Below are 21,375 nucleotides of genomic sequence, written 5' to 3' on the forward strand. Positions count from 1 at the left end.
TCCATCTGTCATTCTTATCACCAGAGTAGAGGTTGGATATGATTTAATTATTTTAATAGTGTATTGGTACAACTGTATAATGGTATAATCACATCTGCATACTTTTATAATATATAATCTATATATTTCTCTTAATACTTTGAGGAGTCCATAATATAATTGTGTTCCTCTCTTGAGCTTTGTTGACACCCTGAGAATAAATCCTTTGTCAACAAAGTTCAATCATTTCAAATTGCTGATTTTTAATGTATGCTGACTCTAATTTAATAACTTTATGTCATTTTTTTTAATGTATGCTGACTCTAATTTAATAACTTTATGTCATTTTTTTAAGGATAGTTTTGTCTTCTGAAGTAAATAATGTGAGCTGGTGGGGAAAAAAAGACTATGTAGCGCATAATGCAAACAAAAACAGAATTTTTGAAAAGTGAAGCTGTGTTTCCAAAACCATATTACAATCATTGTCTTTGTATAATATATAGATAATATATAGATACTAATAACAATAACTTATATTCTAAAGGTGGCATGCTTGAGCAGGCAGTGAAGAGAAGAGAGACAAGGCCTTCCTCCCTTTTCTTAGGATTTAAATGCTTTCACTTCAGACACAGTTTGTAGCAGAGAAACAAATTCCATGTTTTGAATCCTGTGTGGATTGGTAATTTTGCATGATTGACTAAAAGAATGAATGAATGAATGAATGGTGTTTGGTAAATTAAGGTAAAGAGAAAAGAATTGCAGCATTTTGGGGGAAAACTGAACTGAGTGGAAGAGTTCTCTTTCTTGTATTTCTTCTCTTCTCGTCCACTCCTCTCATGCTTGATCCTATCCCTCTGTTTTCTGTCTTCTCTTTGCCTTGTTCCTCTGCTCCCCAACCAACACATAGCGATGCTTCCCCTTATATCCTCTCCTCTCCTCTCCTCTCCTCTCCTCTTCTCTCCATCCTTCACTTGCGGTCATTATCTATCATCTCAAACAAGGCCTGCAGCAGTCGGTCATCTCTGTGCCTGTACGGCTTGGTGCTGTAGAAGCCATCAGTGTAGTCACTGTAGACACTGTCCTCGGAGCCCCGGTACTTGTTGATCATGTCCAGAGCCTGGTATAACGTCTTAGGGGGAAGTCTTGTTGCAGGGGGAGAGAGGCTCTGCCTTGATTGCTGCTTCCTCCAGGCAGAGGAGGACCTGGCTACAGACTGGGACTGCTGCAGGGCAGGGGTCTGCCTATTGAAGGCCGTCTGAAGGAGACGCAGCAGGGCCAGGGAGGGGGAGTAGGGTGAATTTGAAGGTTTTTTGGGCTCCTTCTCTGGGTTGGAAGGCAGGGAGGCTTGTGCAGTGTCAGTCTTTGCAGGTGAATACGCCTGTGTGGGCTGCTGCATCATTAGACAGACAGAGAGGAAACATGTTATTGTTGTGTGATGCAAAGTGATCCACAGAGCGTGCATCTAAATATTCACATAATAGCGGTGTTCTATTGATATCAAGAGAAATTACACATCATGCCATACAATGTTAAAAAATCAGTGCAGCATGCACCAAAGGATCTAAAATGAAACAATGACAGATTGTACTTTTGGCATACATAATAAACAGCTATAAACAATACACCGTATTTCACTGTGCAAATAAAAATAATGCACTTTTATTATGTTTTATTATTATCTTTCACATTTGCTCTGTCCTTTTTTTGTCAATTGATTCCATTGTGATTTTGATTTGCATTTGTAGGAGGAACCCTGGGTAGTAATGATGTTACGTATATACTGATCTTATGCTATGACATTTATCTGACTACATAAAGACCCCTCTCTATAAATCTCTACATTTTACTTATTTGTAATTATGTGCTAATGGGAGCAATGAGAGTAATAAGTCCCTTTTGTGGCATCTCCTAGTTGAGCATGATCAATAATGTGCATCATTGCACCCACCAGTGTTGAACACAGAGTGCTGAGACACTCTGTGTTCAACACTGGGGGTCAGCAAAAACAAGATATTCAGTGTGTTTTAAGGTTGACTGTCACATTTTTAGGTCTGCTAGTCCACAATTATGGTCCAGAATGAAATATTTTTCACTGTTTTGAAATTAATTGTCCAATACTTGGATTTTTGACCAACTAATGGAATTCCTATCAACCTCAGTTGTACTTTGGGTTTCAAGTTGATGCTAACATGCTAAACTAATGTGTTGAACATGGTCATTATTATATATGCTTGGACACATCATTTTGGCATTGTCATTGTGAGTATGTTGGCATGCTGGGCATTAGCATTTAACTCAAAGCACTGCTCTACCTCGCACTATAGACTATAGACAACTCTTGTTGTAATATTAATTTGTTTCACCTTTTGTTATCAGGTCTATTTTTACACAGCACCCATGTGTCAACATAACATCTATATGCTCTCATCCATTTCTTTCCTCTACATGTTTTTTATGTTGTCGTTAAGCTTCAGCTTTGAACTCTGTTGCATTGTACTCACCTCCATCATGTCATCCATATGTTCCACACCACGGCGGTCATTCTGCACAGCATTGTAGGGAGTGTACACTCTTGGTTTCTTCATGTGGTCCGGCTTCTCTGATGTTCCATGAAGAATCAGCTTCCAGTTCAAAATCCGACCCTCGTTCTCCATACGGCCCGACTGTGAGAGAAAATCATGTTGGTTAGATTTCAGGTAACACATTGAGCACAGCTTGCAGGATGCTTTGTACCCAACATATGAGATGTTTAAGTCTACAGTTATTTTTTTTGCATACTTAACTTCTAACATGAAATGATTCAAACTACTTTTTGTGTCTAACAGTGGAATTCTTGCTTTTACTAAATGTAAAAATGCAGTAAATGTGTGTAACTCACAGTATCTGTAATCTTTAATGTCCATGTTCCAGAAGGATCTTCTCCCCATGTATGAACAGACATGAAGTCCCAGTTTCTGAAGCCATTAGAGGACGTGTCCCTTTCACGCTCAGCAAGCAGCACCGTAGTGGTACCTGTGGGAGAAAGAATGATTAGTTGCCAACTTGGTTATTACAAATGCTTGTGTGTGTGTGTGTGTATGTTCACGTCTCTCACCAGCTGGGGAGGTGAGTGTTATGTGCAGGTCTCCTCTCCTGGTGTATTCAATGCTTGCCTCCACCTGCACATGCTCCAATGAGCGGACTGCGTTCTCTTGCCCCTCACATGCTTTGACTGGAATCTCTATAGTGATCTCCCCTGCTGCTTTCAGCTCCCTGTGGGGCGCATTAAAATAGCAGGGAATGAGACACACAAACATCTCTCTCTCTCTGTAGTTCTCTGACATGTCATTATCATGTGTACGTAGGTCTGGGAAATGGAAAATAAAACATAACTCTTGCTCCTAATGCACACATTACATATTATGTGACAGTTATACATAAGAGGCATAGACAGATTTAAATGCCTTTGGTCATTCATTTGCAAAAACAGTTAATCCCCATCTCTCCCAGACATGAATGAAAGGATTTCTGTATTCAAGCTGGCGTAAAGCTGGAGGGAGGTTGTAGACTACTAAGCATTGACGGAAATGTCGAGCCAAATCCTCAGGATTAGACAGAGACGTAGAAAGGTAATGGGGAAACTGGGTGCTGGTGCTATTGAGTCTCATAATCCAAAGCAAATTGCAGAATGGACACTTAAAGAAATGCAGAACTCAGCTGGACTCAGCTGCTGTCTATGGGATAAACAATGTGAAATCAAAAAGAAGTTTCAAGGACAAAGAATAGCAGCTGAACTTCAGCCCTCGGTTTTTGTGGGTCGTAATCCATAAAGGAATGCAAACAAAACATCTGGTGAGACAATAGAACGGAGGTAGTCTTCTCTCTTGCTTGGCAGGTTTAGATATTTAATCCCCATTGTTCAACAATTAGCATCAATTGTTCAGGTTTGATGGTTGACCTCAAATTTTAATGTTCCCAGATGTTATCGTTTAAAAAAGAAAATCTATATTTTTCAATCGTTTTGATTCTTTTTAATGACACAAAAGCTTAAGGCTTAAGGTTTGTTGTTGTCATGACAGAAAAAGCACCAGATGCCATTTTAATAACATGCATAATTTGATCTGTTTGTTTTGTAGGATGTAACGTGTCAGGACAAAATGAAATAAAGCGCTGTCTCTATCTCTAAAGTCTCTTTATACCAGGCTCTCCATGTGATCCAATTCTCTTAATTATCTCTTAAACTGTTAAAATGCTGTGTAATCTACACCAGTGAATTTCAATAGTATATATATACTTGTATCTAATGAGACAAATGTGCCCACACTGTAAGTCTATTATTTAAAATCCAGTGTTCCAAGTGTTCACATACCTGGGCTGGAACGAATCATCCCTGACGATACATTGCTTCTTTTCAGGCACATGCTTCCAGGTGGCCGGGTCAGCGAGGTCCACAAGGGCTTTAGCATTAAGAAGGCCAAAGCCGAAGCGGCTGTTGACCATGAGTCCTGCGCCGTTCCTCTTCCAGCCAGGGTTATTGGCCAAAGGATCAAACTCTGAGGTCCAGACCACAATGTGCTGCAGGTCTCTCCAAGTAAGATCTGGGCTGTGGGAGGGAAGATGGACGGAAGGCAGACTGGTGAGCACTGATAAAAAAAACATATCACGTGGATTGTGAGTAATGTGTTGCAGTGTTACATACTTTTGTTCCAGTGCCAGGGCAAATATTCCAGCAGCCAGGGGGGCCGAGGCCGACGTTCCAGTGTGAGTCTGAGTACACTCATTGTGCAGATCAGCACTAGTCTGAAAGCAAGCAGGCAAGATGAAACATGAAAAGAAAATGAGGTATGAAGATAACCCTGAATAATATATCAAACAATTCTACCTTGACATTACGTAATATATCACAATGTACCACAACAGGTGTAGAAACTTACAATCCTCTGGTCGGTGTAGTCTCCACTGCTGTATGCTGTGGCTAGAGTGGAGGAGCACTTCTCAGCATACCATGGGGACAGGCCCTGCTGGGAGGCACTGCTGATTGAGATAGTGTAGATGCTGTCTGTGTAACCATCACAGTCACAGTTATCGCCCTGACGGCCACCGTTACCCGATGCCCAAACAAAGATAGAGCCTTTCCCACCGCGGCCCTGCAAGAGGACAAGACAGTGAGAGAGCTGAAGAGGACAAGAAATACTAGATATGGTGTAAACATATAACTGCTGATACTGCTTTATGAGAGGAATAATTCTATATTCTTGGATAGAATATTTCTGGGGGATAAAATAGACACAGTCAAATGTAAGACTGTGTTATCACTGACAAATAGCGTTTTGCCATTAAACACTTTAGTCCAAGAGCTGAGTACATTGTCCTTATTGATTCTGTTCTATCTGATTCCCATCAATGCTCCAGATAGTAGCTCTCATTAGGAACCCCGGTCTGAGATCACACCAGCTGAATGTGAGTAAAAAAACGCCTGTATTATCATTTACCTTCTGGATGCCGTACTCAAATGCCTTCTGGGCCAGGCGGCCAGGGCCCTCCACTGTCTTGCCATCGTCGTTGGGTCCCCAGCTGGCGCTGTAGATGTCCACATGGTTTGGATTGAACCCAATAGAGCTGGCCTCGATGGCATCTGTCACAATCCCATCCAGCATACGGATTCCTGAGCAGAAAGGGAAAGGAATATTGTAGCGTGTTATATTGAAACTCATGGATGGTATCATCAGTTTATGGCCATGTGTTAGGGAGGAAGGAGAGCTTATGTGAAATGTTGTAATTCATTACAGTGAATGTTTGTATTGTAAGATGTGATTGCTTCTTGGACACTAAGTACTAGCTAACTTTTCAGATGTTGCAGCCTTCATATTGCAAATGATGATGTGTTAGGAAGGCACAGTAATTTTGGAGAGTAATATTATGCAACTATCTAGTGTAAAAAATTAGGTCTCCATCAGGAATTAATGCTTCCGTAGTGGCTAGAAATAAAATCAATAAAAGCAAGCCTTAGAAAGAAAGTACCTATTTACAATGTTTACTGTATAAGCTGACACATTAACACATTAATTCAATCATTTGTCCTAAAATAGAAACTTTCAGATGTCATTCCTCTATTTTAGATTCTTTTTGTACACATAAACTAAATTGATTTATATGAATATATAATCATAGCAAACAGCAGCAAACCATATTTCACAACACACAGTGTGCACATAGTCACAGATATAAAAGCTATTTAATATGATGTAGCATACTCAAATACACATAGATATTTATGAGAAAAAAAGCTCTTACCTCCAACCTTGGAGTTGTATGCCACTCCAACTCCACATTTATTGTTGTCTGCCTGCATAGCGATCTCCCCAGCACACCTGGTCCCATGTCTATAAAAGAGTTACATATTCAATATACACTTAAACATTTACTGCTTCCATGCATTCATCAAATCACTGCGGTATTAACTGGTGTGAGTTTGTAGAAAATACTCCATATCGCAACATACATTTGCATGCTCTTATACTGAAGAAATTAAAACAAAAACAAAAGCCAAAAACTGTTTTTCATGTGCTGCATTTGGCAGGAATTTCACTGCGTTGTGTTTTCCTAGTGGTTTCCTTCTTGCCAAAAGTCATTACAAGAGCCCTCTATATTGTTTGATTACATAACCTCTATCATAATATATCATGTTTAGATATTGATTGCGCTGACAGGGACGTGGAGGTTCTCTGCTTGTGTGGCTCTGCAATTATTCATCTTGGAGAATAGGCTGTTGGCTGAGGGGAGTTGGTGTGTTTGTGTGTTTGTGTGTGTATGTAACAGACAGTCAGCACAGGGTGAGTCACTAACTCCAGGTATGGTCTGATAAACAATCGGAGCGGAGAAGCAGGAGGGGCGGTAAACTGAATTGACTGAGAGAATCTACTTTTACCCCGTTCAGCCAATTGTGCACGTAATTAATGCCTGTTTGTTACACTGGGTTGTATCCTGTAATCACCAAACCCAAACAACAAAACGGTTTCATAAAAAAGGAAGGTCAGAATCAGAATGTCGCAGAAACTCACTTGTTCTCATTAGTGGAGTCGTATCTGGGGAACGGGTCCGGGTCGTTGTCGTTGAAATCATAGCTGGCTGCTGCGTCCTTTAAGCACAACAGACAATAAACGATCAGACATGTCTTTGCAAAAGCTGAGATGACGTCAGTGCGCATCAGTGACGGAGGCTTCAAGCGCAGATTTGTCAGGGCCAATCTGCTGTCATGGAGACACATATAGATGATATAGATGACAGGAGGACAAAGTGATAGTAAAATGACACATGTTGCAGATGAAGTGGTGCTTGTCAACATCTTTAGAAACATTCAGAGAGCTGGGAAATGTTTTTTTTAACGCCTGAGGGTTGTGTCATAGTTTGACAAACTTGCAACATTTAAATGGTACACTGTGTTTGGTAAGCAGGATTTCTGTCTAACTTCATTCATCTGCCCTAGAATAAAATAAAATGTACAAATTATGTTTTTATTAGATAAATCAGATATAATTAGTTATTCTAAAGCTTAATTTAAATTTCTGGCTCACAGTAACAGCTTATATATCTGATTTAAATCTGATGCCTGTGATTGTCCTTTTAGAATTACTGCTGTTAAATTATGCAAATCCACGCTGCTCATATGCTTTGAATGTTAAGGGTGAGCGTCTCGGTTGATTGAGCCTCTCTGATTAATCAGAGTTAACTTAATTACAGTGGGAGTTGTTTCCATCCGCCCTGTTGTCATACATTATTTCCTTCTCTCCTTCCCCCAGCCCCTTTTTTTTCCTCTTTCACTCTCTTGCACTGGTGAGGCCATGGCAGCTGTCTTTCTGAGAGCAACAGCACTGTTTGAAACCAAACCACAGATGGGGCTTTTTAAAGCTTTTAGAGTCCCTCTCAACAGGAGAAACTATGCCAAAATGAGACCCCATTGAGCTCTCATTCAGTCATGCTCGCTTTCATCAGCTTGTAATTATCTGCATCCCCCTTCAGACCGTCGAAAACCTTCTTAGAGGAATTAGAAATACTTTCAAATTCTGTATTCCTCCTGAGTGGAGTTATTCACAGCAAAATGCCTTTGCATGCATTAAAAATCAAAAAGGATCTTTGGAGGGAGACATTATCATATAGAAGATTTATTGCTGTCTTTATGAAACGCCTTGTAAGGTGTCACCAGCAGCGTTGCTATGCAACGGCAGACCCAGACGACGGAGGCTGTCTCCATGGAAACGGTGTCTTACGTAGTTGGAGTAGATGTCTGTGTGGTTCCACTCCAGTCCATCGTCCAGAACGGTGATGACCACTCCTTTTCCAGTGATGCCTTTCTGCCACACGGGGATCACATGCAGATCCAGCTTCGGCAGCGAGGAAGAAGTCCGCGTGTCTTGCTGGAAGACAAAATTACAAAATGACACATCTGTAATTTGAACTAAATGGAGCACTTCATCCAAACAGGCTCTCAGAGTATTATCATACATGTAAAAAGGTCAGCAAAAAGTATGAAGTCTCGCAGCTTTCTGCACTGACCTTTACAGAAATTCATTACTGCATTGTTGGCTTTTCCTTTGTCAGGGCCACTCTCATGGCCCCTTGTAGGCAGATTGCTCTCAGAGCTGCTCTCATAATGATATAGGCTTTTGTGTTCTCCAATACAGAGACTGTACTGATTATTTTACCCCACAAGATGCCTTACAGTGTCTAGGGATCACTCTCACACTTTCTTGGCTCGACATTCGATCCCTCTGTCGGATTACTTAGAAATTCATGTCCGTATAATATCGCATGTAGTGAGTAGGGGGTAGTGGTGGTGGTTGGAGGGGATTAAATGAAAAATCAGTAGGGGAATAAATATGATTCAGAGTCGGCAGCTAAGACTAAAAAAAGAACTAATTTTGCTCTTTGGCTCTTTGCGCATTATGCACAGACACTGCAGAACGCCACCCCAAGATGTGACTCATCCCTGTGATGTTATTTTTTTTCCCTTTCTCTCCTCAGCTCCCACTTTCATTCCCTGTTTTCACCTCATCCTCTCACTGGCATCTCGTCTTTACTGCTGTTTCTCTTTGGACAGTATCACTTGCAGCTGACAGTGAAAAGAACACAAATTCTCAATGTAAATACACAGCAGATGTTCTGTTTTCACACAATGTGCTTCAATAGCAATTTGCCGGAGAGGGTTTTTACTCCCAACCAGCTCATATCTACAGTTTGCTTGTTTTGGTGTGACACCAAATGACTCACTTGTTGATGCTGGTAGCAGCGAGAGGAGGATCTACCATGCATGGATTTTAATGGTGCACAACAAACATACACACAGCAGCTTACGCAAGTCTCTCCGCACTGATTGCATATAAAACGAGTGAGTGGACACACACACACACACACACAAAGAGATCCCTCAGTGAGCACAGACTGACAGTTGCACAGCTTCTCTCTCTCTCTCTCTCTCTCTCTCTCTCTCTCTCTCTCACACACACACACACACACACACAGCCATGCAGGCAGGAGGAATTTCAAGCTACAAGTATGACTCACTCGCTGATTAAATTATCAGGCAGTCACCCACTCAAGGTAGACAGAGACACTGATCCTGTTCTAGGGCCTAGCTCTCCCGCTCTGCCGGCCTCTGCCCCCGTCACACAGCTCCTCACTCCCCCCCTTCACTCTATTGTCAGTGATCATGGCTGCCAACGTCACATCTACCACATCTACCTTTTTCCTTCATTATCATACCTGGGTCTTCATTTGCAAAAAGAATAACATCGTCACAGCACAGTGGCTGTATTTATGGTTGTTTTTTTCTCTTGCGTGTTTTACCTTTTTCTACATACAGTGGCTTTGTCCTTCACACAATAGACAAGAGGAATGAATCACAGACGAGCTATAACGTGGCCCGTGGAGTGACACAGACCCGGGCTGATGTGGAAATACACTAAACGGCACTTTAAGGCCAATTCCATTAGTGTCATCATCCCTCATCGGCAAAAATGATTCATCTCAATTTGTTTTCTTATTCCCCACAAGCGTGTGACTCATGTTCAGTTAGTGCAGGTGCTGAGAAGTGGAAGCTGAAGCTCCCTGTTCTCTCTCCTAAACGCACACACAAACACTGATGCAACACACATTTCCATACAAGTGCTCTATTCTTTCTGCCAAATCAATGACAAAATCTTTGATGGTAGCTGAAGCTGACTCAGAGAATTCATGTTAATAATCGATCACAATGCCTTGATTAACCCATTAATCCTGGTGATGTGGAATGAAATATGATAGTAGAGATCATGTATTTTTCTTGATGTGGAATGAAATATGATAGTAGAGATCATGTATTTTTCTTCTGAAGAATATGTTGTGATCTCTTTTTCATGTGTTTTAACTCTTGATATAATTAAATTTTGATTTATTTCTTATAAGCCAGTTTTGTTTGTTTTCATTTGATTGATTTGCTAATTTAATTAAATTTATGGTCGATTATGTTTAGAGCTGCTTGTCCGCTGGTTGAACAAACAAGAAATCTGACTATTTTCACTATTTTCTCACATAATATTGACCAAACTATTAGTAAATTCATAGAAATAAAATAATTACAATAATCTGCAGCTTAATGGATGATAAAAAATAATTCTTGTTTACACGCCTAATCAAGTTAATTGTGGTTTCATTTAATGTTTTTTTTTTTTCAGAAATAAAGAAACATAAGCAGCATTCAAAATAGTCACTTAATTTTTTTTCCAGATGCATTACAGTACTGTATATAAGTGCTGTGGTCAATGTCCAGTCTGTGAATTAATTCTAAGCTTATGGATCAAAACCACTGAGGATGTCATCCAGAGTGGTGATGTCGGGGTCAGTCTACGGTCAGGATAAAGTGAATGTGTTAGTAATGGATCTGGAAGGTGATGCACATCTGTGACAGTCTACTGTTCTCTGCTAGAACTTGGCCTTGGTGGGCTAAAACATCCCATTCAGGGTAAAAGACTTAATACATGGTGCTCTACTCTACTCCATCCTGCTGGATTAGAGTCTCTCCACCCCTCTCATCTCCAAGCGGACTGGTATCAATTAAGCAAATGGCTCTTTTGGCTAGAACTGCATGCTACTGTTTGATTGTTTTCAGCTTTTTTTTTGGATAGTGGTTATAAAGACTATTTTTTCTCTGCACACATGCTGTCCTGTGCATGTATGCATTGCAAACACATACACATAAATACTGCACACACACTCAATGGCCTCCTGCTAGAGGCCTGAGGTCCCTGTGAGGGCAGCGTGGAGCTGTCCACCAGAGAGAGTCTCAGAGGAGAACAGACCGGGTGCATGCAAACAGAAGGCTCAACCGGACACAGAGTACACAACAGATGACAGCTAGACTGAATATCAACGTAAATCTGCAGCTCATGGAGCTCTGGAAAGTACACAGTGTTTAAATATTTAGATATTTGTGCACAGACAGTTTTAAACCTGCAAGAAATAGACCCATTGTGGAGGCACTTGTTGAAATTTTGATGTACTTCCTCAACCAATGCTGTGTCAGACAAGGTTCATTTGCTGTTTTGTGTCTATGTGTGATGTTCAAGTCTTATTGGAGACTCACAAGGTACCACTGCTGGTTCCACATGGGATCATCAAACAGCTTATCCACAGGGCAGTCCCTGCACTCCCTGAAGGACGCTCGCTTGTTGCGACGTTTCTCGTACTGCTGCTCTGCCCACAACACCTGCACACAGAAGAAGAGTGGAGAGACATCTGTTTATTTTTAGTCTCTTTTAAAAAAATGAGGTGAGATGATTGAGCAGGACAAGGTAAAGACTTAAAGTGGCCACTCACCCGATCATCTTCCGACAGCCGCCTGGTGATGTGGTCAGCACTTCGTTTCATTCTGCTAGGATGATTGCGGTGTTTGAACAAGAAATGGTCTTGCAGGGCCCCAATCTGAGGAGAGGAAGACATAAGATGAGGATGAATATTTTACAGGAAATGACATAATACCAGCTATCCGGTTGCTGAAAGCTTGTCATGAAGATCTAGGAAGATTATTATGTGTAACAAAAAGCTGCAGGAATGTGAGGGACAAAGAAAACAGCTTTCCCGTACAGTAACTGGTTTAAGACATCAACATTACATTTTAATTTCCGACCTGATCTGTGATACAGTGTGTGGGGCTTTTTTTAATTAAATGAATGTTAAATTTCATAGTTGTAAATCAGATTACTTGAAGACATAGAGTATTTACAGCTTTGATTTCCATTAGCTGAAAACAAACAATGCAGTTTTTCTGTGCGTTCATCACATTCATCTCTAGGGAAATCAAAACATGTAATGTAATATCTTAAGTTAGCTTTTCAAGCTTTTATTTGACAGAGACAGCTGACAAGTGACAGGAATGTGGAGAGAGAGAGAAAGAGGGAATTCATGCTTTAATTAAAAATAATAATAAACTTCTAAATAAATGTCATATTATATAAAATGTCTTTGAGCGATGAAGATAAGTGTGTCTCAGTATCTATGACACCTGAAACCTCAGTCAATCATTGACCTGCTGTTCAGAGCTACAAATTAATGTGCTGTCCTTATAAATCAGCCTGAAGCCAAATGTTCAGGAGAAGACAGCAGTCTGGGAATGACAGTGATGTACAGAACAGGGAAATGAAAACCGAGTTACCAGAAGTGTGTAAACAATGAGTCACAGATTAAATAAATTCACCTCCTTTAAATTTAGCAGGGTGCTGAAAATGTAATGTGTGCTTTAGAGCTATCATAAAATCAACGAGTTTCCAGTCTAATGGCCCCAAAGAAAGCAGAATAACTGATACAGTTGTACACTGCGGGCTTCATTAACATTTCATGATGGCTTTTACAGTTTCTGTTTGGCTGCTGTTAATTCATATGTTTGCCATTAAGATGTAGCAGCATTATGACGCCAAATATCCACCAAACACTGCCAGCTCATTTTAAGCTTCAAGCCTAAACTGGGAGACGCTCCGGGGCGTTGGTGCCTACCTGTCGGACCAGCTGGTAGTCCAGCTCTTTGGCGATCGCCTCCGCAGCAGCCAGTCCGCCTGGAATCTCCACTGCCCACTCGTTCAGGTACTGCCTGTCCCTGTAAGAGGACGCCAGGGACCGGGGAAGCACGGAGCAAAGGATGGCAAAAACACAACACATCACCGCTGGACGACATCTCATTTCCATCTCAGAGGAAATTCAATCAGGTGAGAAAAAAAAAACCCAACAAAACACAATATACAAACAGCTTAGATGCACCAAAAGAAAGCAGCCAAAACACTCCGAGATATAACTGTTCAGAGGTGTTCTCTGTTTAATCCTTAAGAAACAGCTGGCTGAGGTGAGGGAACGTGAAACTGCGCGTTATTGGTCCGCCAAGGAAAGGAAATACTGCTGATGGGGAGGGCTGGTTTGTGCGCTCTCTCCCTCTCTCTCTCTGTGTGCGTGACGGTCACGATGGGGGGGTGGTGAGCACACGTCAACTTACGGGTGCTCTGACGTCAGTTTGGCGTCTACCTTTGGAAAGATGTGAGTTCGAGTCCCTTGGGGTGAAAGTCTGAAGGAAAGGAGGAGGGAGGGAGGGAGATCTGACTAAAAATATCCCACTGTTTGTCCCTGGAGGAGGAGGAGGAGGAGGAACCACAGGGAAGAAACACAACAGTAAAATACAACCTATGTGGTCCTATAACAGAGCTTTTACATGTTCATCATCAGTTATCAGCACACTGTGAGGCGGATGTCGTGTCTTTCTACTGCATCCTCCATTGTCTGCGTGAGGCAATCTGACGCTCGACTGCTCTTTTTTTTTTCTATTTTGTCCTTCGGCTCATCGATAAAACAGACCACAAATAATACACCTCTGTGTGTCCTCGAGCTTGTGTGCACGTCACCAGGATGCACAGAGAGAGAGAGAGAGAGAGAGAGAGAGAGAGAGAGAGAGAGAGGTTTCAGCACCGCGGACAGCTCCTCGTGCTCACCGCCTATTCTCATCAAGAGATGATGTGATGAAACCAAACACTGAGATGAAGGAGGAAATGTGTCACTACAGCAGCCGAGAAGACCATGAGTACACCGAGATCAAATAAAATCAGACATTCATTAATATTTAAACCATTGGCATTGTTAATTTACTGTATAAGTATCATTTGTAGATAGATAGATAGATAGATAGATAGATAGATAGATAGATAGATAGATAGATAGATAGATAGATAGATTTTCAGCATCCTGGCTGTAGATGCTATGTTTGATTACTTCATTTCTGTAGACATGACAAGATACACACACAAGTTGTGATTATGTGGCCAAAGCCTACGAGAATCAACTCAACAATACATGTAGTATGATATCAAAACAGTATGCTAATAAGCTGTTTTTGACAAAGGCTGAATGATGGCTGAATTCCATTTAGTTGATTTAGTTTCAAGCTCCTGGTGTTGTTTGTGCTGGCAGGCTGTCACATTGTCATGACACACTGAGTCATCATCAGTGTTATTAGTAACTCCTGTGCTTTTCCTACTGGAAGAAGTCAAAGTGAGAGAGACTAGTTGCACATGGATTCAAATGTTTAAAATGGTTCTGGTGACATTTTTAATTTGGCTTCACTTTAAAAACCCATATTTATATTTATATTAATATACAGACTACTAAAAATAAAAAAATATAAAAGTTCACACAATTGCACCAAACTATTCTTACAAAGTGAGCATGTTATCAGATCCACAATGGATTTGACATATGTCTGTAAAAATATTTGTGCAGTATTAAGTTGATGCATGGCATGCTGCATATAAACATGACAAATTACTTAGAATGTAAGTAGCAGTCCTACAAACAACTGTAGGTAAAACTGGAGTAATATTTGCAAATCAATCACATACATGCAGTTGGTAAAGAGGGAATCGTGTAGCAATTATGGATTGTGTTTGCTTTTTTCTCCCAGAATAAACACTCACAACACACTTTTATTGAGTGTTTGGAAGTGGACTTCAGAATAAATTGAAAACCTCAATACGGACCAATCTAAATTTAAAACAACTCATTCATTGTAAAAATGCCGAAAATAGTGTATATCCCGCTGTTAAAATGTCACCCTAAATCAAACAGTGTTTGCAGACAGTTATTTAAAGGTTGTTTTTTTGTTTTTTTTTTACACTGCCAGCATGAGATGTTGCTGTTTGAAACACGGTGTGTTCTAATTTCACAGGTGTACAATGATCCACAGATAAAGGTGATTTCAGAGTGGATGTTATTTTTTCTCTTGGATACAAAGGAGGTCGTGTCAGTGCAGTTCATTCCAAACAAACCGTGTAAATAAAGCACAAACAAACATGTTATTAACAGCATGATTATATAAGGACTCTTCAGTCTCATTCACGTACAATATTTGTCTAAACATAGCATGAGCTTGTTGGGCATTGTGAGTCAAACTTGTTTGAACTGATAATGACTGGTCCCTTCGGTCATCTGGCCATGTGCAAACAGGTTTGCACCAGATCTGCGGTGTAATCCACATTTACCTGGCAACAGCTGTTTGCTCTGAGCAAGGTACTCACTCAGGCGCACAGAAACACACAGCCGAAGAGCTGGTGACATATTAGCAAGATGGACAATCTCTGGTTTCATTACAGAGCAGAGAATCTTTGACTTTATTTTCATTGATTCTCAGCATCATCCGTCCTTATCTCCGAGCTGTGTGGGTGTGTATTTCACTACAATGGACTGAGATCACTAATCCGGCCTCCTTTATTCCACAGAGAGAACACACACATAAAACCAATACACACTCATCAAATGAGGTCAGAGGTCTAAGCATGTTTCGTCAGCTAATTATTTTTCCAGTTCTAGAGACTGACGTGAAGGAAACTCCCAGCTTTTAAGCAGGAGGATGACGCATATGAAGCTGCAGAAACCTCAGCAGACAGTAATGTAGCCAAAATTAATTAGACGCGACAAATAGCTGTAAGGACTTCAACTGCACTTCCCATTATCATCTCAGGGAACATTTATGGTTCAGTAATAATCAGTTGTTTACTGAAAATGTATTGTCTGGTTTTGGGAGTTTATTATGTATACATAGTGCATGTCCAAATTTCTAATTAAGAAAAGACACAATCAAAAACATTTGTTAATAAATGTATATTCAAAGTAAATTAAGTCATGAAGCAACATAACACGATCATGAAAGAGAGACAAAGTGAATGAGACTGATCACTCTCGTGTCACTTGCCAACCCTGTGAAATCACCTGCTTGTGACACTCAACAAGGCCCTGTGGTTGCCATGCCAACCACCTCCTTTTGTCATCTTCATTGTCACTGTGCTGTCAGAGTAGTCACTTATCTCATTGTATATTTCTTTCATGATGTTCAGATGTGTGCCTGGAATGAGATTGTGAAATCTGTAAACATGCTGTGCACGTGAACTGTGCTTTAAAATTTGGTCAATATCCCAAAGTCGTTTAAAAAAGCATTTTCTGCTCAATTTTGTGGAAATGTGCATACAATGATGTTAGAAATTATAAATATTAAATATTCATACCATCACCACAAAAGGTAAATTAGTAAAATTAGTTTCATGGGGTAAACTAAAGTAATTTAAGTTTGAAAAAAAGTATGACTGTATGTTTAGATCATGATTGCCACAAACCATTTAGCAGAAGTGAAGGATTTCTGCTTCTAGAATTGAAAATAGTGATACATTTTAGGTAGCAATTTTCAAAACATCCCACAGTTATGAAGTGCTTCATGAGCCAGTAAATGCAAGAATAATAAAACACTTAAACCAGAGCAGCCGTCTGTAGAAATCCATTTTCCATAACAGCTTTTCCTTATCTGTAGTAAACCAATAAAAGACAAATAAAGTGCTTACATAAACACATACATTTTCAGATACATACACATATGAACAAACAGTAAAAGATGTATCATATATTGCTCTGAGTAAGTAATGAAATTCTAGTTTTTCTTTCAGTTTGCTGTAAACTCTGATCTTTTATTGATCTTATATTTACACAGTGTGCCATTAAGAAGTCAGTTTTTATAGTGAAGAAGCAGTAGAAGCTAATTCAGTCTAAAATTCAGTCAACTGAATTGTTTGTTTAATAACTCTCTATATAAATGTGACAAATATGAGTAACATTGGAAACAAAGTCAGCAAAGGTCAAGAATCCGTTTCATTCACTGTCGGCAGAGTTCAACCGACATTGTACAAATGTCACCTGTTATCAGAAGCTGCTGTAAAAATGCCATTCTGGTGTCACGCAGATTGGCATCAGTTCGTATATGTTGTGGATGTGACGGACACATACCGTTATCAGGAAGTGTGAAGGTCAGATTGACTCTCTGACTCTGAAGGGCATCAGAGTGATGGACGCTGTCAATGCTCAGACATCACGTAAGCCTGTAAGTCATCACTTCATCCACCTCGTGTCAATAAGAGCAGAGATCTGTGCACTCAGAGAACATGGGTCAGACAGGAAGTGCGCTGATCAGTGCTGAATTAGTTTTGTTTTGTTCTGGTCTTCTTTTGTTCTTTCACCATGACACAGTATGAATTCATATGTCAGTCAAATCAGTGTTGTTCTTCTGATAACTGGTTATCTTTTAATAAACAAAACCCTACATATGTTGTTATGAAGTTACCTTTGTAAATAATAATAAAATAAAACATGGTAAAGCAACACATAGGGATAAATATGTTGAAAAATAAAATGCAGTGCTCAAATTTTATTTTAGCAAAAATATATTTTAAAGCGGATCATCATAGAGACAATGTGGAAAAATTAAAACATGGATCTGTACATCTTTGATCTAATATAAAGTATAAAGTATATAATTTAAAAAATATTATTAAATAAAATTATATAGTATTATGTCATTGTAGGATGAATTTACTCAAGAATAAATTAATGCTTGTTTAGGTTTAGACTCCAGTAGATTGTTTGTGCTCAGACTGTAGAAGTATTTGTGTTATAATTAGAGCTGCAACTCATGACTATTCATTATCATTAATCTGCTAAATATTGTATTAATGAAATGTTGGCCACATTATCATTAATCTGCTAAATATTGTATTAATGAAATGTTGGCCAGTGAGTCCAAAGCTCATAACAATGTTTCCAATGTTTGCTTGAAAAATGACTGAAACAATTAATGTATTAACAAAATGGCTATGATTAACTATTTATTAATAATGTATTTACCAGTCCTATTTATTTTCATTTTAGCTTTGTATTTTAACAAAACAATCATCAAGCCATCCACCAACCAGCCAAACCAATCAAACCATAACAACACAGTCTACATTAAAACTGAGTTCATATTTTAATTCTATTAGATTTTGGTGTGACAGGATGAGCTAACAGATATATATAAAAAAACACTTTAGCGTGTATTATCTCCAATAGTGGAATAACTTTTTCTCAAACTGTACTTAAGTACAAATCTGAAATACTTGTACTTTGCTTAGGTCCACTAAATCTCTAAATTCTATTTCAATACATCTATCACAGCTGAATAAATATAAGAAGAGATTATAAAATATGTTGTTTTGTTATAAATGAAACTACCCAAAAGCGAAAAGACAAACAGCCAACAAGTTAAGTTAAGTAACAGTAAAGAGTAATACTTGCAATTCCTGCACAACTGTACAGCTCTTTTGATTTTAAAACATACTGTATACGTATATTTATATTTTTTTATACTTGATTTTCTTTATCTTCCTTGTTATATATTTTTTTTACTTAATGCTTGCACCAATTACACAAAGATAAATTCCTTGTAAGTGAAAACCTATTTTGCAATAAATCTGATTCTGATTCTAATAATAATCTAATGGTTTGATATATAGTATTAGAGTCACAGAGGACATTTTTTCTGCATTAAGTACTTTCACTTTTGATACTTTAAGTATTTTTTATGGTGTATTAGTACTTTCTGTCAGGTGGAAATTCATCTTTTAAAATGATCCTTCTTTCCAGGGTGTTGACTGGAACAGTCCCTTTTTTACCCACCAGAGAGCAGCATTGAGCTCCATGAAGACCCTCCCTCACTTGGTGGAGGAGGATAACATCAGCGGTGAGTCAACTCTTCCCGGAGCTGTGGGGCGTGCCCGTTCCGTCATGCCAGAAAAACCCAGTTGGCGAAAGTTCTTCCTGCACAAAATGAAGTGTTGCAGGTTGATTTCAATAACATTGATATATGTATCCCCACGCACCGAATCTGCAGTTTAAAACAGTTTGTGAAGCTTCAGTTCAAACACTGACATGATCTCATCTGTGTCAGATGTGTATTTTGTATGTTGCAGTCAGACTCTGGACCAGAGGAGCTGAACATCATATAGAACAAAAACTTTGCTCGATAAAGAACAAAACTTTACATGCTGCTGCTCTGTTAAACACACACACACACACATATTGCCAAAGCGTTTTGCTTATGCCAACTACTTTTGATCACTCATCAAACGCGGAACATTTTCTAAGCGGGAGGGGCAACTTATTTTGTTCCAAGGGGGCAGATCTGCCTGTATAGACTGATTCCCAACAGAGGACGCAGAAGGAAACTTTTAAAAGTTCATCCACCCGTCTTTTAAAAAAGATGCCACACAAGAGGAGAAGCCATGGCCACCACAAAAACACAAAGGAGGCGAAAGAGGTGAGTTTGTGTCTTTTATTTCAGAGCTGGCGCAACTTCAGCATCTCCAAAAAAACACATTTCCATGCAAGTTTGGAGGGATTGTGACATTACGCAGGATGGTTGCACTGGATTTATTTTAAAACAATAAGTTCAATAAGTTCGCAGCATCGATTGGTATTGTCTATAACTCTGCATCATCGGTCAATCGATCAATCATCAGCTGCAGGCTGAAAAAAACACCACCGGCACGGTTTGAAAACAGTCGAACAATAGTAGTCTATCAAATTCCTTCTTTGGAAATGTGTGTTTGATGATGGGAATGTGGGGGTGGTACGCACTTAAGCTGACACACAAATGCACGCACAGACACACACACATTTCATCTGGGCTGCATGCCAGTGCTTGATTCACTTTGGTTATGAGGAAGAGCCAGACGCACTGGGAAAAAAAATAATAATCTGCGTTTATCTAACTCAGAGCCAGAAGGAGACTAGTAGGACAGACAGTTGTGTATGATAATTAACTGAAGTGTGAGTGTGAGTGTGTGTGTGTGTGTGTGTGTGTGTGTGTTTGTGTGGGGAGTGGCACTATTTGGGGAGGCATGAGAGAAAAGATCCTGCGGTGAGGACTGAGGAGAGAGAGTGGCAGTGCAGGGTTGAGTCTTTACTTCTGTCCAGTGTTTTTCGCCTCCTGGTCTCTCATGGCGTATGCAGCATACTGGATGAGTCTTGTGAGTATGTCTGTTACTCTTCACCCTCCCTCTCCCCCTCTCTGTTCTCTTCTGCCCCTTTGGCAAAAGACTTAATAATAACTCTAAAGTAAAACTTGGCACCTGGAGACACGCTGCCTGTGTGCTTTTACTGCAGAAAACAGGCACAACTTGTCTGTAAGTGTGTGAGCTCTGCTGAATAATCTGTAGAACTTGGCATAGACTGCAGAAGTTATGGAAACGGAACTGAAAACAGTTATTGTAAGAGCTTTGTCTATATTACCTACATTGTGTTGATATATGAGGGTGTGGGAATGTTTAAACACGCACACTTGTTGCAGCTTGGAATCAGATATTCCTCAAGGCTAGGATAAGACGTAGAAGTGCACTGCAGAGTCTTTAAACATTTCATGTTTGTTTTTTATTATTAATGAATTATTATTATTAATTATTATTATTATTTGATAGCATGAGATTTTCACAAAAAGAGGCAAGAATAGAAAGGAGATGATAAGAGACATTATTCGTCAGATTTTAAATCAATAAACCAACAACACAATAGTTTGAACTCTGCACATCCTGTACACACCTTCCATTGAATTTATTGCCAGAAAACTATTTCATCCCTAAAAGCTTTTGCACTTCCAGTAACAAACCCTTCTGATGTGTGCGTATGTTTGTGTGTAGCAAGGAGGAGCAGCCGCTTCCCCACTTGAAGTTCACCGTAGTAGCAAGCCTTCTTCAGCCTACTATCACACTACTTCATGGTCCTACCATGGCAAGGTACCGACTTCACCGCCTCCTCCTCCTCCTGCTGCTGTCTCATACATGCACACTGAAACCTGAAATTTATTTAGTTTGTTTTCACACAGAATGTTGCAGTATTGGTTTTTAAAGCATTTTGGCTCAAACACGTGAGTTCCAGCGTTTATCTCTGTTGAGGAGATAAGTTGCGGAGAGTGATAAGAAAATGTTTCTCAACCTCAGGCTTACTTGATAAGGAGACTGATTTGTTTGAGGTTTTAAAAACAGGAAATGAAATAGGTTT

The 21,375-nt window shown here is 39.7% G+C and overlaps 2 protein-coding genes across 33 annotated transcripts in view; one reads left to right on the forward strand and one right to left on the reverse strand.

Moving 5' to 3' along the window:
• Positions 1-394: 394 nt before the first annotated feature.
• Positions 395-13,551, reverse strand: pcsk1 (proprotein convertase subtilisin/kexin type 1). Of its 2 annotated transcripts, none has more exons than XM_019275251.2 (14): positions 12,982-13,551; positions 11,809-11,913; positions 11,576-11,698; positions 8,226-8,372; positions 7,020-7,096; positions 6,253-6,341; positions 5,451-5,623; positions 4,893-5,105; positions 4,658-4,758; positions 4,328-4,561; positions 3,074-3,231; positions 2,858-2,991; positions 2,481-2,642; positions 395-1,366 (listed from the first exon to the last, which is right to left on the reverse strand). In XM_019275251.2, the coding sequence occupies exons 1-14, from the start codon at positions 13,168-13,170 to the stop codon at positions 947-949; spliced, it is 2,325 nt and encodes a 774-aa protein (XP_019130796.1). In that variant the 5' UTR covers positions 13,171-13,551; the 3' UTR covers positions 395-946. The 2 variants fall into 2 exon arrangements, with proteins under 2 accessions (XP_019130796.1, XP_019130795.1); XM_019275250.2 differs by having other exon boundaries at positions 395-1,369; positions 12,982-13,548.
• A 5,919-nt stretch (positions 13,552-19,470) lies between these two features.
• The window catches only part of cast (calpastatin), a 33,903-nt gene continuing 31,998 nt past the window's right edge, over positions 19,471-21,375 (forward strand). For 3 of the 31 annotated variants that reach the window (XM_027279036.1, XM_027279041.1, XM_027279040.1), the window contains exons 1-2: positions 19,475-19,636; positions 21,015-21,110. In XM_027279036.1, the coding sequence (XP_027134837.1) occupies positions 19,580-19,636; positions 21,015-21,110 (153 nt within the window). In that variant the 5' untranslated portion in view covers positions 19,475-19,579. Of the gene's footprint in view, positions 19,637-20,045; positions 20,349-21,014; positions 21,111-21,375 lie in introns of those variants that run through there. The other 28 variants (XM_027279035.1, XM_027279052.1, XM_027279045.1 and 25 more) reach the window with 19 other exon arrangements.

Source organism: Larimichthys crocea, chromosome VI (genome assembly GCF_000972845.2).
Source record: "Larimichthys crocea isolate SSNF chromosome VI, L_crocea_2.0, whole genome shotgun sequence".
Classification (NCBI taxonomy): domain Eukaryota; kingdom Metazoa; phylum Chordata; class Actinopteri; family Sciaenidae; genus Larimichthys; species Larimichthys crocea.